Source organism: Podarcis gaigeae (genome assembly GCF_964106915.1).
Source record: "Podarcis gaigeae genome assembly, chromosome: Z".
Taxonomy (NCBI): domain Eukaryota; kingdom Metazoa; phylum Chordata; class Lepidosauria; order Squamata; family Lacertidae; genus Podarcis; species Podarcis gaigeae.
The window spans coordinates 12,250,124-12,267,453 of NC_139691.1; the positions used below are offsets into that span (position 1 = coordinate 12,250,124).

A 17,330-nucleotide genomic window follows, 5' to 3' on the forward strand; every position below is an offset into this window, starting at 1 on the left:
ACTAAGCCACTATGCCTGTGCTCTGCCTCCCCAGTTGACTGCAGTAACACTTCTGAATACCAGTTGCTGAGAATCTCAGGCTGGCAAGTGCTATTGCATCCGTGTCCTGTTTTTGGGCTACCCACAGGCATCTGGTTGGCCACTGTGAGAAAATGATGTAGGATTAAGTGGGCCATTGGCCTCAACCAGCAGGGTTCTACAAGGACGACACTGAGCCTGAGGAGGAGGTAATTGACGGATAGTGTTGTGCTCCGAGCCCCCCGAACCCATCCCTCATGGAAATAAAGACACAGTGGAGACAGAATTTAGTTTAAATGTTAATGGGCAAATTTTGGCCACAACTTTATTGAATACACAAATGTGACTGGTATTGACTTAGGCATTGGTATCAAAACTATATCTGGCTCCTGCCCCACCCTGCAGGAAGCCTGGAAGGGTAAACAACCAGCAGGGGGAGCTCTGTCAGTGTACAGTGGTACCTCAGGTTACAGACGCATCAGGTTACAGACTCTGCTAACCCAGAAATAGTACCTCGGGTTAAGAACTTTGCTTCAGGATGAGAACAGAAATCACGCAGCAGAAGCGCAGCAGCAGCAGGAGGCCCCATTAGCTAAAGTTGTACTTCAGGTTAAGAACAGTTTCAGGTTAAGAACGGACCTCCGGAACGAATTAAGTACTTAACCCGAGGTACCACTGTATATTGACTGGTGCTCACCCCTGGGTTCCCGGGGGTCCTGGCATGGCTCTACCCCTCTCCTGGCTTCAGACGAGATCGGCCCCCCCAGATTCCTTTAATGGAATACCCTATTCATTGGAGGGGCACATGATGGCTGCACCTCCCCTCCCCACATTCCCCTAAACCAATGCCTAACTGCCACACGAGCCAATTGCTCACCGCCAATACTGTCACTCCCGCAACCAATCTAATAAACTTTTTTCAATTCCAGCAAGCCATACATCACTACCGCCATCGGACAGGGGCATGCCATCTGCCGTAAACAGGGCTGCATTTCTGAAAATAACATCTGGGTGGGGAATCAGCCTGCCACCCAGAGAAAGCACCTTCCGTGCTGCAGCACAATCCACACACCTTCTGGCTTTGTCCATAGCAGCTGGGCACACACTCCCACACCAAGCGCGCCTTGAAAGGAGCTGCGACCAAAAATGGTTGTGGCAGGAAGGACCGTTGCTAGCTCCTCCAAGTACTTCATATTTTATGCACTGGTTACAAGGAAGAAAGGGACGTGGGTTAAACCACAGAGCCTAGGATTTGCCGATCAGAAGGTCAGCGGTTCGAATCCCCACGACGGGGTGAGCTCCTGTGGCTCGGTCCCTGCTCCTGCCAACCTAGCAGTTCGAAAACACGTCAAAGTGCAAGTAGATAAGTAGGTACCGCTCTGGCGGGAAGGTAAACGATGTTTCCATGTGCTGCTCTGGTTCACCAGAAGCGGCTTAGTCATGCTGGCCACATGACCCGGAAGCTGTATGCTGGCTCCCTTGGCCAGTAAAGCAAGATGAGCACCGCAACCCCAGAGTTGGGCATCACTGGACCTAATGGTCAGGGGTCCCTTTACCTTTACCTTACAAGAAAGAAGGTGGGCAAGCAGGGGTTGGCTGAGAGCATGGACTGCACAGTCAAGGGACACAGGCTGCAACAGCAGGAAGAGGGCACTGATGCCCCTTGGGACTTGTAGGGCAGGGGGTAGGGAAGCCAATAGTAGCTGAGGTCAGAGGGCAACCCATATGATCGGGGGGGGGCAGAGCAACTGCTCTGATGAAAGGCTGCAGCATTAGGGACATTTCTTTTAGAGAAAAGGCAAGTAAGAAGTGACATAATGGAAGTTCATAAAATTGTGCAAAGCATGGAAAGAGTAGAGAGAGAGAAGTTCTTCTTCCTCTCTCATAATGCTAGACATCATAGACATCCAGTAAAGCTAAATGTTGGAAGATTCAGGACAGATTTTTTTTTTAAGAACTTCTTCACACAGTGCAGAGTTAAACTATAGAACTCTGTCCCACAAGAGGCGGTGGTGGCCACCAACTAAGGTAAAGGACCCCTGACCATTAGGTCCAGTCGTGGCCGACTCTGGGGTTGCGGCACTCATCTTGCTTTACTGGCCGAGGGAGCCGGTGTACAGCTTCCGGGTCATGTGGTCAGCATGACTAAGCCGCTTCTGGTGAACCAGAGCAGCACATGGAAACATCGTTTACCTTCCCGCCAGAGCGGTACCTACTTATCTACTTGCACTTTGACGTGTTTTCGAACTGCGAACCAGAGTAGTGCACGGAAACGCCGTTTATCTTCCCGCCAGAGTGGTACCTATTTATCTACTTGCACTTTGACGTGCTTTCGAACTGCTAGGTTGGCAGGAGGCCACCAACTAGGATGGTGTTAAAAGAGGACCGGACAAATTCATGAAGAAATTTATCAATGGCTTCTAGGTACGATGTCTACACTCTGCCTCCACAGACAGAGGCGGTACTGCTTCCGAGTATCAGTTGCTGGAAACTGCAGGAGGGCAGAGGTTGGGTCTTGCTTGTGGGTTTCCCAAAGGCATCAAGTCAGACACAATGAGAACAGGATGCTGAGTTCTACAAGGCAAAACACCAAGACTAAGCAGGTGGAAGCTGACAGGCAGGGGCACCCCCTGAGTTAGTTGTAAGAAGGGAGGGAGGGGGTGGGAATCAGCTGAGGGCTGACTGTGGCTGGTGGGGCAGTGCCCCTCTTGCCCCAATGGGCACTGGGTCTGCTGGAGAGATGGTGTAGGAAGCTGAAAGACCAAATTGTGCTCTTCTGAATGAGTCTGGAGAGGTTGCAGAAATTGTCCCAGAATGTCCCTTTCATTTGTGAAAGGCTGGAGATTATATGCTGTCTGTCCAGCATTCTGCAGAGAGGGGAGTCTGTGCACCAGGAACAATAGAGGATGCGTCATGAAGCAAAAATACACACACAGAGAGAGACGCACGCACACACACACATATATATGAAGTATGAATAATATAAAGTACAAACATAGAAAAGCCATATTATGCCGACACGGTGACTGATTTTCCCTCCCAGCATCTATTATTGCTTTGGCTTCATCTTTACCTGAAATTAGTCATTTAGAATCCACACCTTCCCACCCCCCCTTTCTTTTTTATATGAGGAAGGGTGGAGGGAAGAAAATCATTGCACCAGCGGAATTATAAAAATTTAATATGCTCCCGGTAAAATGAAAAACGAGCGCTTACGATATTGTCTAACACTTTCAAATGTGTTTATTAATTCATGTTTTAAATCATAAGTTTCACTCGGCAACAGGAGCCGGCAATAAGCAAGTTTTAAAATATTAATGAATAAACAATAATTTCTCTATTGAAATATATAACATGCTTCTTTGAACAATGCAACACTGAGTAATAAATCAACGGCGGCAGAAAATTGCATTTCACATTTAATACAACTTGAACTCTGCCTCTCTCTCTCTCTCTCTCTCTTTTAAAAAAGATATAAATGATATCTTTTTTGTTTAATTGGCGTCAGCTCAGATCTAGCAGATTGCTAATAAAATTCTGGATTTCCATATTTAATGATGCATGTTCCCGTGACACTGGGTTTTATCAAGGGAGCGGAAAAAGGAGGGCAGCTTTTTAGTATCCTAATAGATAGCATTAATGGGTGATTGTCCATTGTGGAAAAACTCTGTCTTGTTTAGCTGGATCATCATTTAGATGCCTGGATCGAGAGAGGCAAGAGACCCCCGAGTTAGGAGAGCCCAAAACTCTCTAAGGGCAGAATGCACATTTAAAGCACATGGCTCAGCTCCCCCCCCAAAAAAAAATAATAATAATGAGAACCATAGTCTCCCCTCTTACAGGGCTATCATTTTCAGCACCGTTAACAAACTACAGTTCCCAAGATTCTTGGAGGAGAATCCTTGTGTTTCAAATATGCTTTGAATGTACAGTATTGATTTGTCCTATATTACAGTCCTGTGCATAATTTTCTGCAGGAAAAGCCCACTTGATACTTAGCTGAACTCACTACCAACAAAACATGTGTCAGATTGCACTGTTAGCTTTCTCTCTCTCTCTCTCTCTCTCTCTCTCTCTCTCTCTCTCTCTCTCTTTTAAAAAAGGAAACACAGGATGTATTGGGAGGACTTTTCAGTGTAGGGTGGGAGGAAAGAGACACAGTTTCTCTCTCTCAGACCCCTAAAGCCTTCTTATCAAGTGCTACAAGGTTTAGAGGGATGCGGGCAGCACTGTGGTCTAAACCACTGAGTCTCTTGGGCTTGATGACCAGCAGTTCAAATCCCCGCGATGGGGTGAACTCCCGTTGCTCTGTCCCAGATCCTGCCAACCTAGCACTTCGAAAGCATGCCAGTGCAAGTAGATAAATAGGTACCACTGTGGTGGGAAGGTAAACGGTTTCTGTGTGCTCTGGTTTCCATCATGGTGTCCTGTTGCTCCAGAAGCGGTTTAGTCATGCTGGCCACATGACCCAGAAAGCTGTCTGCAGACAAATGTTGGCTCCCTCAGCCTGAAAGCGAGATGAGCGCTGCAACCCCATAGTCGCCTTTGACTGGACTTAATTGTCCAGGGGTCTTTTTCCTTTATCTTTACAATGTTTGGGTTTAGTGCTAGCTACCAGCAGAGCATTCCATAGGAACACATGAAGCTAGACTGAGTTAGACCATTGGCCTATTAAGCTCAGTACTGTTTACTCTGATTGGTAGCAACTTTTCAGAGTTTCAGGCATCTTTCTTTTTTGACATCTTTCTGATTTTATGTTGATCTGTTTTTATGTTGTTTGTAAGCCACTTAGAAATTTATAAAATACTAAGTGGCATAGAAAATTTTAAAAGAATATGATTTCAACTTGCAGGGATGGGGGTTGTTTGTTTTTATGTATGGGAGCACTTTGAAATGTGATCCCTGGCCCCTGTCTGAAATTCCACTGTTTTGGGACAGTTAGATCTCACGATGCTGGATATATAGATCCAGTTTGAATTTAGTAACAGCTACCACAACCACCACTCTGTCCAAAAATTTCCTTTTCGGGAAGAGGCAAACACCTTTTCGCTCACCTTTTCACTAAACTAAAAAGTTCCAAACGCAGCAACTTTTCCTCATAAGTGATTTGCTCCATCCTCTTCAAGACCTCTGAACAACAACAAAAACGGCACCAGCATGATTTCCAAATGAGCTTGTGAGTTGACTTTGCAGGACCATCTGCCATCAGAGAGGATCTTTACACCAGGAGAAGGAAGAGAGTGCACCAGATCATGCACAGAGACACAGACACACGTTCAAATAGACACACACACACATGCATTTACACCCCAACCAGCCCCAACTGACGAATGAAATTAATTGCTTTTAATTGCTCACGTAAAGCAGGCATGCTTAAATTTGTTGCCATGGGAGGGTTTTGTCAGCCTCAAATAAATTAATCCTTTTTATTATGTTACCGACAGGCTGATGATCAAAATAGGCTTTGATACAGATTTTTTTGGAGGGGGGGTATCACCTAGGAGGAAGCTGAGAAGCTTGAACTTTTGCGTTGTTCTGTCCCTCTCCTGCCCCCGCTGGTGCTGCTGGAGGCAAGAACTTCATCTACAAATGGCATTCACTTCAGAACCTGCTCAAGAGCGAGGCTGGGGAATTTGATGAGGATGTGAAAAGGAGAGGCTTTGTTTTTTCGAAGAGAAGTTTCACTACAAAACTTTTGGCCCAAACTCAAGTTCCCAAAGCAAAAGAGAGAGAAGAGAGGCTTTCACACTTTGGTCACTACACTGTATATTTTAAGCACATGACTTCCACCAAATAATTCTGGGAACTGCAGTTTGTTGAGAGCATTGGGAACTATAGTTCTGTGGGAGACAGTAAATTATGGTTCCCGAGATTATTTGAGGGGGGAACCATGTGTCTTAAATGTGCTTAAGTGCATGGCAGGTGTGGGGAACATTTGGCCCTGCCAGTGTTACAAAACTGCAAGTCCTATCATCCCTGGTCAGCAATATCTGGACATGCAAAGGTTCCCTACAGCTGGGGAAACAGAAATATCTTATTGCAGAAGATATTAAGGGGGAAGCAGGCCAATGCAGCAAGGGACATAGCTCAGTGGTACAGGATTTGTCTACCATGCAGAAGTTTCCTGGTTCAATATCTGACATCTTTCAGTGACGCAGAAAAAGAGTCCTGTCTGAAACCCTGGGGTCAGCCTGCCAGTCAGGTAGAACAATTGGCCTGACTCAGTGTAAGGCTGTGTACATACTACACATTTAAAGCACCTTTAAAGTTGTTGTTGTTGTTTAGTCGTGTCCGCCTCTTCGTGACCCCATGGACCAGAGTACGCCAGGCACTCCTGTCTTTCACTGCCTCCCGCAGTTTGGTCAAACTCATGCTGGTAGCTTCGAGAACACTATCCAACCATCTCGTCCTCTGTCGTCCTCTTCTCCTTGTGCCCTCCATCTTTCCCAACATCAGGGTCTTTTCCAGGGAGTCTTTTTTTCTCATGAGGTGGCCAAAGTATTAGAGCCTCAGCTTCAGGATCTGTCCTTCCAGTGAGCACTCAGGGCTGATTTCCTTAAGAATGGATACGTTTGATCTTCTCTCAAGAGTCTCCTCCAGCAACTTTTAAAGTATATCCTCCTAAAGAATCTTGGGAACTGAAGCTTATCCCTTGCAGTTCTACATTGCCCAGCACCATTAAGAAACTACAGTTCCCAGGATTCTTGGGAGCGGGGAAATGTGCATTCAATGTCCTTTAAATGCATGCTGAGTTCACAGCCTTAGGCAAGTTCCTGTATTGTGGAGTAATACATACCTTCAGGTATCCCATTGGTGCTGGCTCATTTCTGCTATCTCCTCCTCCTTTGCCTAGGCTGCGCTTTATTCTGATTGGCCCGCATGATTTCATTTACCAGCACCTGTCATATATTAATATCAGGCATATTACAATGATGTCACTGATAAAGGAATGGTGCCATGGACAGAAGTTGAAGAAGGAAAGTGGCAAAGTGTATCTGTTCATAAGTGGGAAAAGAGGCTCAGAACAGGTAGGAACTTTCTGATGTCTCTCAAAAAATGTGCAGGATGAGGTAGAGCTTTGGGGGGGGGGGGAGTAAAAAAATGGCAATGAAAGTGATCAGTGGGTTGGAGCAACCCCTATAAAGGTTATGACATTTGGGGCTTTGTAGTTCAGAAAAAGGCAAGTAGGGGATGAAGGAACATGACAGAGCTGTATAAAATTATGCAGAATGTAGAGACAGCAGATAGGAAGGAGTTTTTCTCCCTCTCTCCTAATACTAGGACCAGGGGTCATCCAAGGGAGCTGCATGGTGAGAGATCCAGAATAGCCCAAAGAAGGTACTTCTTCATAGCACAGAGTTAAGCAGAGTTAAACTATGGAACTCACTCCAGTAAGACATAGTGACAGTCGCCAACTTGGATGGTCTTCAAAGAGGATTGGACAAATTCATGAATGGGAAGGCTATAAATGGCTACCAGTCAAAATGACTCACTCAGCTTGCAAGCAGGACGTGCTCGTCTACAGCCTCCTTGTCCCCAGAAGCTAGGACTCAGAGATGCTACCTCTGAACAATTGCTGCTGGCAACAATGGCTATGTTCTCCCTCTGGTGTTGGAGGCAATGTATCTCTGAATCCCAGTTGCTGGAATCACCAATGGGAAGAGTGCTGTTGGGCTCAGGTGCTGCTAATGGGCTTCCTATTGGCACATCTGGTTGGCCATAATGAGAATCGGATTCTGCTCTGGATGACCTTTTGGGTCTGCATCAGCAGGGCTCCTAGGTTCTTTAATCATTTCAGGCAAGTCCTAACCCACAGCCGTTCTCCTTAAGCAGACTCATCACTTATACATACAAGGTCCCTTTAATAGATTGGAGGTTTCCTTTCTTTCTCATAATACATTCTATTTCTCTTTTGCATTGAACCAAAAACAAAACAAACCCCAGCAGTCCAATGCAGAAACAGGAAGCAGATCACAACTCCTTTGAGACTACTACAGCACACCCTTCCCCTCGCTTGCTGAGTTTATCCTTAACCATTGTTATCAGTGCTCTGTATGGCATGGAGATAGATAAAGCCCCTGAGAACTAATGGCTCCTTTTCCTTCACAGTCCATGGAACAGGAACATTAAAGTTAATGAAATAAAATAAAATAGGCTGATCTGTGAATGATTCTCTTCCTTTTAAAATAAAATAAAAAATTATATCCCTCATCAAAATCTAGAAACCTCTTCAGTTACATAGGTCCAAGCCTGAATTCTGTTATTTCATTAAAAAAAAATCTCATGCTTTCCCCAGAAAACTTATACAGTTCTCCTCCTATCATAGAATCATAGAACTGTGGAGTTGGGACCCCAAGGGCCATCTAGTCCAACCCTCTGCAAAGCAGGAATCACAGTTGAAGAATCACTGAGCGATGGCCACCCATCCTCTGTTTAAAAGCTTCCACTGCAGAGAAGTCCACCACCTTCCTTTTATCCTCAAAACAATCTTGTGTGGTAGGTTAATAAACTGCCCAAGATCACCCAGTGAGCTTCTACTCCAGCATCCTGTTCTCACATTGGCCAACCAATCATGGGAAGCCTGCAAGCAGCAGCTGAACACAACAGAACTTCTCATCACTTGTGATACCCAGCCACTAGCATCTAGAGGCACAGTGGAAGGAGAACCTAGCTGTTCAAGGTATGGTGTGTTTGAGGACTAATCCACTCCCAAATAAAATTGGGTTTGTGTCTAACATTAGTTGTATTCAGTGTAGACCCAATTAAATTAATGGACATGACTAACGTATGTCTATCTGTTTCAATGGGTTTACTCGGAGTAGGATTTCAGTTGCAGGCAACTCTTGTAATTAGCACAGTATTGGATACTAGAATCACTGCTGTTAAAAAGAGTCTTGGGCGGGAGGAAAAACTTGTTCTGTGTGGCGATGCATGTTTTCATAATATTCAAATAAAAGCTTAAAAAAACACAGGCACACAGAGAAGTCTGTGAGATAGTTTCTCCTGCAAGTTCCAAAGATTTCAGAAGACCAAGCTGTAGTAACTCGGAGCAGGGCTTTTAGTGTGGCTGCCCCTGTTCTGTGAATATCATTCCTGTCAAGATAAGCACCTCCTATCTGCACTTTCCAGAAACAATTTAAGACATTTTTGTCCCCACAGGCTTTCTCAACCGTATAAATGGGTCTCTGCAATGAGTGTCCCACTTGTCAGGGTACTAGTCTTGTTTTAAATGTATTTGTTGTATTTGTGTTTTTGACTGTCTTGTGCGTAGGGGGATTATTATTATTATTATTAATAATAATAATAATAATAATTAATAATTCTGTTTCTAAATGGTAGAGAAAGAAATGGAACTAAACATGGCCAGCAATCCTAGACAACTACAGACTTGAGCATGGGGTTTCATGGGGATCCATGGATGAAATCCCTTCCTAAAACCAGAAATTGCTTTTGATGCAGACTGTACAATGCTCCTGCTTCCTTTCACAGACCTAGTCCTTACATAAGCCATTATCACTCAATTAGGGTCGGAGCCTGTCTCTGGCAGAGTACAGCTGCCGGCTAAGGATGCACAAAGCCATCAGGAAGACTTACTTTAAATGCTGGTGCTTACAGTAAACCTTTCTGATGTGTGACTGACCACTTTGTTATTATTACTATTATTATTTGCTGAATGCTGGGAGAAGAGCAAGGAGAAAGAAGCAGCGCTTATCACTCACCAGACAGCAACCCCCACCCCTCACCCCCGCTTCATGTTATAAGGAAGCCCCTTAATTATGCCTACTGGGCAGAGGGGCCATGCCAAGGGCTGCCCAAAAGGTTGTTGATGGCCCTTCAGTGAACCTCATCATCGTGTGACAGGGTTTTGCCTGTGGCCAGGCGAGCTGTGATCAAGATGAGGGACATCTTTTGTGCCCGTTCAATTATGCCGCCCTCACTTCCCACTGACACGCTTTACATTGGAAACAGGATTTCTGCAGAATTATAGTATTAAGCCAGGCACGTGCGGGGAGGCAAAGAGATCCATTAAGCCAGGCGAGGGTTGTCTCGCCGCATTTCTCCGGCACGCACAGGGGACTTATCCACGGATGGCGCTTTCTCCCTTCGGCCTAGGTTTTATTTATTAATTGGTAACTAGCGTTTCACAGCAGAGCGAGCAAAAAGCAACGGTTACTTGCAGGAAATGTGGTGGTGGAGGAAGGAGACTGGTCCCTTTCTAAGGCTGATGAGGAAAGGTGCAAGTGGTGGCTTGTGATAAAAGATTGTTGTGATGAATGTAGGCTTGTTTTGGACATTGAAGAAGATGAATTGTGTTTGTTCGCTGTTTGGGTTGTGTTTTTCTTCTCCCTGGCTTAATGGGCGGGGGGGATAGACACTTTACAAAATAACTTAGTACAAGAGTCATTGATAAGGGAAACTGACCCAAAAGCTAATTGAATCATGCAAATCATTAGTTACCTAGCACACCTCTGAGTTTATACAGCAGATCACAACAGGAATGCAATTGTCTAGCTGTTCCCCTACAAGACATAAGGTGAATGATGGCAAGAGGTCTCTCTTTTTCTCTGCTTTAAAAATATATTAAAGGCTGGGTTGTTTTCTTACTGAACAACAGTATGCAGGATTTATATGTTTACTAAAAGGCCACTGGCCACACGTGATCCTCTGTTAATTTGATTGCCCGAAAGGCTATTTCCTGAAGATATACCAAATAGGCTATTACCTGGCACTGACCTTTGGGTATTATTCATCAACATTTAAAAATTAGCGGTTTTACAAAGACAGAAATAAAGAGGTTTGCAAAAGAACAAAATACAACACGGTATGTCTTTTAAGAGAATTACCATTGTATTTGCAGAAAGAATATTTCAGAAATTAATGTCAAGTGAAGGCAGTAATGAAAAGAATGGCCATCTTAAAGTCATTTTCTGAATGTGAGGTCAACACCAATTTGGGAAAAGTGACGCCATCAAGCCACATTGGGTTGTATCCATCTAAGTTCTGCCTAATCAGAGTAGATCCACTGAAATTGATGGAGCCAAGTGAGTTATTTTCAATGGGTTTACTCTGAGTAGGACTAGCATTGGATACATATCAATAGTGACAAACCTCACAATTCTGCTCAAAATTTTGTCAACCACCTCAGAGTTTAGATAACTTGAAAAAGCAACAGAGACTGTAAGTACTTAAAAATAAATCAATTCTGCATGATTTGCCTCCTCTTATTCCTAAACTATATTCTGCCTTCATGACTGAGTATGAATGGCAAAATGGGATGCGGGTGGCGCTGTGGTCTAAACCACAGAGCCTAGGGCTTGCAGATGAAAAGGTTGGCGGTTCGAATCCCTGCGACGGGGTGAGCTCCCATTGCTCAGTCCCTGCTCCTGCCAACCTAGCAGTTCAAAAGCATGCCAGTGCAAGTAGATAAATAGGTACTGCTCTGGTGGGAAGGTAAACGGTGTTTCCATGCGCTGCTCTGGTTTTGCGAGAAGCGGCTTAGTCATGCTGGCCACATGACCCGGAAAAACTGTCTGTGGAAGCGGACAAATGCCGGCTCCCTCGGCCTGTAAAGCGAGATGAGCGCTGCAACCCCAGAGTTTTCTGTGACTGGACTTTACTGTCACGGGTCCTTTACCTTTATGAATGGCAAAACTAGTGGTCCATTTTTGCATTAGAGAAAAGGTATGGGAGTTGCTCCAGTAGTGGCAAAATGTGGGAATTTCCATAGCACCGGCCTTGAATGTACAGTGGTACCTCTAGTTACGAACGTAATTCGTTCCAGAGGTCCGTTCTTAACCTGAAACTGTTCTTAACTAGAGGCACGCTTTTGCTAATGGGGCCTCTTGCTGCCGCTGTGCCGCCGGCACACGATTTCTGTTCTCATCCTGGGGCAAAGTTCTCAACTCGAGGTAACTCTTCCAGGTTAGCGGAGTTTGTAACGTGAAGCGTTTGTAACTTGAGGTACCACTGTAGTATGGAAATCAAGGGGGTGGGGTGCAAGGGTGAAATACTTGTGAATGTGACATTAAAACATTCACATTATTACACCCTAGGACAGAACTTTTAAAACTTTTCATGTTGGTGACACACTTTTTGCAACAGAGTAATTCAGGTTTACTTGAAAATCGGAGGTTAAACTAATCCCTTTCCAGCCCCGGGAGGAACGTGGGGAGCGTTCACGCGACACACCTACACACTGCAGCTGACACACTAATGTGTCACGACAGACAATTTGGAAAGCTCTTCCCTAGGACAATGTTTCCCAAACTTCTTTTCCCCATGAACGAGTTGAAAATTGCTGAAGGTGGACCACTCAGTGCTTTCTCCGCCTGTTGTAGAAACTGTAACACACTGTGCTAGGTACTGTATCATTTTAATTGTATTCTGTTGCTTCTTTTGTTTGCTTCTTTTGTGTTTTATTGTATTAGAATTTGCATTCCACATAATTCACACTGAAACACAAGGTTAGAAATAAAAGCAACAAAACAAATTTAAAAATCATTATAATGATTTAATGTTGCCATGGCATGAACCACCTGAATGAAACTCATGGACAGCTGATGGTCTGCAGACCACAGCCTGGGAACCCCTGTTCTAAGAGCAAGGTCTCTGTAACATTACGAAACAGTGATTTGTGGTACACAGCTCAGTTTCTATTGCCTTGAGAAAAATAAAAGGATACACACATCTTTTCCTTTTAAACAGGTGTTGCTGAACGCCAACTCCCATCAGCCCCAGCCAGCATGGGCAATGGTCAGCGGTGACAGGAGTTAGGAGTCCAGAAAAAATTAAAGGGCTCTCCACCTGCCTGTCTTCAGGAACTGTTTGGGCTCCTGCCTCACTTCTTCTATGCCAGCCCCTAACATTGCCAACTCCATCTTCCGCCGGCCAAATCAGGAAGAAAATGACGTCCACATTTTCAGTCATGAAAGCAAAAAGTTTATTCATGGTTCGAAACTACATAGAACTACCACAAGGAAGACTCTTCAATTCAGGGTGTAATCCAGTTAGAAAGTAACACGAAACGGTTTAATACATTAGAATCACTGCCACAAATTATTATTTTTTTCATTGAGTCGATCAGTTTCAGAATCGCATACCATACAAAAGAGAGAAGAAAAAGAAAAAGAAAAGAAAGAGACCCAACCCACCCCCCTGCCCCCAATAATACAGGGTGAAATATACAGTACTGAATACTGAAACCTGCCTGCTTTACAATCCATTATTTGTTTTTTTTCTCTTTTTCTTTTGCGTGAATTAGTATAGTAACAAGATGAAGAACATTCAAAATGTTTCTCTGTATTTACAAACAGTTTTACTGTTCTGTGTCAAATGTAAAGACCCAGTGTTTCCACTTCAAAGCTTTTTCTCTCTATTTTTAATTGTTTTTGAAAGTTGCCAACGCAACCTGGATTTTAAAAAATGTTGTTGTTATTATTATTTAAAAGATTACAATGTACATTACATTTAATGAAGGGAAACAAAGAGTTAATTACAAGATGCAAGGGGGAATTGATATAGGAAAAATCATTTTAAAAAAGGAGACGAACTACAGCGTGAGTATTGTTTAGAGGTAGTAGTGAGCACTCTAAGCTAAAGAACATGTTTCTATTGGTTCGTATGAGTTCGCATGAGGTAATAAAGCTGTGTTTTGATTGGTGAAATGTATAAATACTCTTTTGCTACACTATATACAACACTCAGGAGAATGGTGCCCGTTTGGCCTCTTTGCTGCCACTGAGGAACAGTGGCAAAACCCGGGGCAGATGCGCTCAGCACCCGGCTCATACTGTACAACCCAGTGGCTTTGCTTTTTGCAAAAAAATTGAGCAGCGAGCATCTCCATCTCCTGTGGATCATCTGTGCCTGCTGATGACCAACATATGGAGAGGCTTTGCACCATAGTGGACGTTAAAGAAGGGTTAAAAAGAATCAGCATTCTAAGCTACTTTGCTAACAGTGGATCCCAACAAAAGCTAAGAAATGTTGATGGAAGCTTCAAAAGCAAACAAAATAAAACTCTAATTACACAACTGCCTTTGAAATAAGGGTGACTGAGCAAAACGTATCTCCACTCTAGAAGAGATATGAAGAAAAAGAAAGGAAGATTGGACACAATCAGCATCTGAATTTCCACTCCAGCTCTCACTGGAAGTTAGGTTTAGGTGAGGTTACCCACAGCCTGGTTCTGCTGCTTGAGGTTAATCTTAAGAACAGTTCTTACTTATTACCCTTAAGGCCAAGAGGCTAGCAACTGGTAGGCCATCCTTTGGGGGGGGAGGGGAGAAAGTTGATAATAAATTATTTTTGCAAAATAGTTACAGGGTTACAAACAATGCTAAATCTTGGCCTAGTTGGATAAAGTGCTTGGTGGTTGCTGTTGTTGTTTTTATTTTCATGGTGTGAATGTGCGCATCTTTGTGATATTTTAGGTACATATACAAATGATTTAAGATACCTTAAAAAAAAAACCCACACACAACACATTTATCGAGTTCTCTGGAAATGACAAGGTTTTACAGTAAAGCCAACAGTGGTTGGCTACAAAAAGCAATAACATTTCCTTGCTAGGTCTTCTTTTCCTTCTGGGATTCTGAATGCACCTACAGGAAGGCATCTCAGCTCAGGGTGAACGAAAAGTGTTGTGAGGAGATTAGTTAGAGGTATCAGAGTGCACACTGCCCGGGCCTTCTGTTGGGGAGGTCACAGAAGATGGAGTGGTTGCGTCCTGCCAGCCTCCATTTGCCTGCAGAGGGGGAGAAAACATGTAATTGAAAAGACACCATCAGGCATATTAGCACTGCCACCGGCAAGCCCTATGTTCCATGTGGGGCAGCTTCTGAACTGATCTGGATGCTTCAACAATGGCAGGATTCCATAGTCAACAGTGCTGGACAGATTCCCTTGTATATTACGGGTTTTAGAACAGCTACACAGGTTGCCAGTTTGAGGTCCAGTTTGAAGTGCTGTTTTTATCTATACAGCTTTGGTTCTGATAATCTCAGGGAATGAAATTACAGTGGTACCTCAGGTTACAAACACTTCGGGTTACAGACTCTGCAAACCCGGAAGTAGTACCTCGGGTTAAGAACTTTACCTCAGGATGAGAAGAGAAATTGTGGGGCGGCAGCAGGAGGCCCCATTAGCTAAAGTGGTACCTCAGGTTAAGAACAGTTTCAGGTTAAGAACGGAGCTCTGGAACGAATTAAGTTCGTAACCAGAGGTCCACTGTATCTGCTCTGAGTGGGTGGGGCAACCCAGTCAGATGGGCAGGGTATAAGTACAGTAACAAATTATTATACATTATGGTATATCTCCTGCTGTATGATCCTAGCATTGGAGCAACTCTGAGTAGACCTTATTCCATGTTCCAATGTAGAGGGCAGGTTGGCTTCTATGAAGAGCAAGGCTTTCTTTGCAGCAGCTCCTCCAATGTTTTGGAACCCTCTCCTGACAGAAGGTTATACAAACTCCTTCATCTGTCCTTTCAGAGTTCTCAAGTAATAAGTAGTGCTTTTTAACCACAGTGGTTCAGTAACAATCTGGAGTTAGGGGGTGTGCAATGAGGTGGTCAAGTCTGCAAATGACATGTTATTCAAGGTGTCAAAAACAAAACCAGGTCATCCAAAAGAACATACCCAAATGATGATGAATGATGAAATGTGCTTTAATTGTGTAAGTGAAAAGTGATGCAAACAATGATGAAAAAGTGATGCCCCCCAAAAAAAACCTCCTGACAGTGACTGACCAAGCAAAGTATTTTGGGATTATGGTGGACAGCGCAGTTCATATGTTGACCCAGTGTGCAATGGGTGTGGAAAATATGACTTTTATGTTAGACAGTTTTAGAAAAGTGATAGAAAATAACACTGCCAATATCATAATGCCAACAAAGAAATTCATGGTTCTATTGTGTAGTTCTGATTGGCAGGAGATTCAGGACAGACAAAAGAAAGCAGTTATTCCAGCTGAACTCTGGAATTTGCCCTTTGAAGATGTGGTGAAGGCCACAACCTAGGTGACTTTAAAGGGGGACTGGACAAATCAATCAAAGATATAGCTATCAGTGGTTACTAGACATGATGGCCATACAATACCTTAAAGACTAGAGGCAGAAAGCCTCTGATTACCAGCTGGCTAGGGAACAATGGTGGGAGACTGCTTTGTGCTCATGTCCTGCTTGTGAGAATGGAAGGATGGACTGGGCCAGCCCAAGATGTTATGGCATTTGAGGCAAATCACAAAATGGTGACCATCCCCACCAGGGAACAAGGGGTGAGTGAAGATCTACATAGGGAACAAGAGTGAGAGGAGACCAACAACACTTCCTATTCAACAAGAGGCAGCTGCATAGCAGCAGCAGCAGCAGCAGCAGCAGCAGGTGTTGTATTCCTTGGAGGCTGGATCTGCTGCCCCTGTGGATACTGCCATCTGAGGCAGTCACTTCACCTTGCCCTCACGGGTGGGCTGGCCTTGCTTTTAGCAAAGCCCTTCTTCTGTTCACATGATTCTATTCACATGGTTTATAGAGCTTGTTTTATATGGGTTTTGGGGAGGGGATTTGATTTGTCAAATGGTTGCTGTTTTTTATTGTTTTATCCTGTAAAACACTATGACGTTTTATGAACAGCAACTCACCATCCAAGGGCTCCCCCTTGCTATGCACCAACCACCTGTCCCCCATTCCCAGGCAAAAATGAGGCCAAGAGAGCTCAACACTTGACCTCAGATACTTCCATGTATGCACTAGACATTCTGGATTTCCACTTCTCAACATCAGGTCTCTTGCCAGATCCACACCTTCCCCAACATTTCAGATTTTCCAGTGGGGCATGCTTGCTACTAGGGCTGCTCATTGGGTGTTTTTTCCACCCCTGGACAGTGGATAAAAATATCACTTTGCCATGCTGGTGGGAGCAACAAGCAGAAGTGTTCGTTAGGTGAGAAGAGGCCTGAGTTGGCACTGCGGAATGCGTACTGAGAAACACAGCACTGTAAGGCATATGGTCTACTATGGAAGTGACAATATAGACCACTGCTCACTGGAACACAAAGGGATTGTGTTTATTACTAACAAGGTGTCCCATTGGGTTAAAGGACCTGCCTGATAGCTGTGAGCCAAATCGTCCCTGGTCTGGCTCCAGGATGGGCAACCAAGCCTCCTACAATTACAGCCACACTGTGCCAAGCAAAGGCTGACAAACAAGTTCTTACAGTAAAAGCTTTTGTTCAATTTATTTTAAAAGGAGGGGCCAAATCAGAATTAGAGAAGATTTTGAATCTTACAAATGGTTATTGTTGTTTTCTGCAAA

The 17,330-nt window shown here is 44.1% G+C and overlaps 1 protein-coding gene across 14 annotated transcripts in view; it reads right to left on the reverse strand.

The window, feature by feature from the left end:
• Positions 1-12,934: 12,934 nt before the first annotated feature.
• The window catches only part of PBX3 (PBX homeobox 3), a 229,479-nt gene continuing 225,083 nt past the window's right edge, over positions 12,935-17,330 (reverse strand). For all 14 annotated transcript variants that reach the window (XM_083721224.1, XM_083721229.1, XM_083721233.1 and 11 more), the window contains one exon: positions 12,935-14,764. Coding sequence is in view for 11 of the 14 variants with exons in the window: in XM_083721229.1 (XP_083577355.1) it covers positions 14,672-14,764 (93 nt within the window). In the remaining 3 variants the exon portion in view is untranslated. The remainder of the gene's footprint in view (positions 14,765-17,330) is intronic.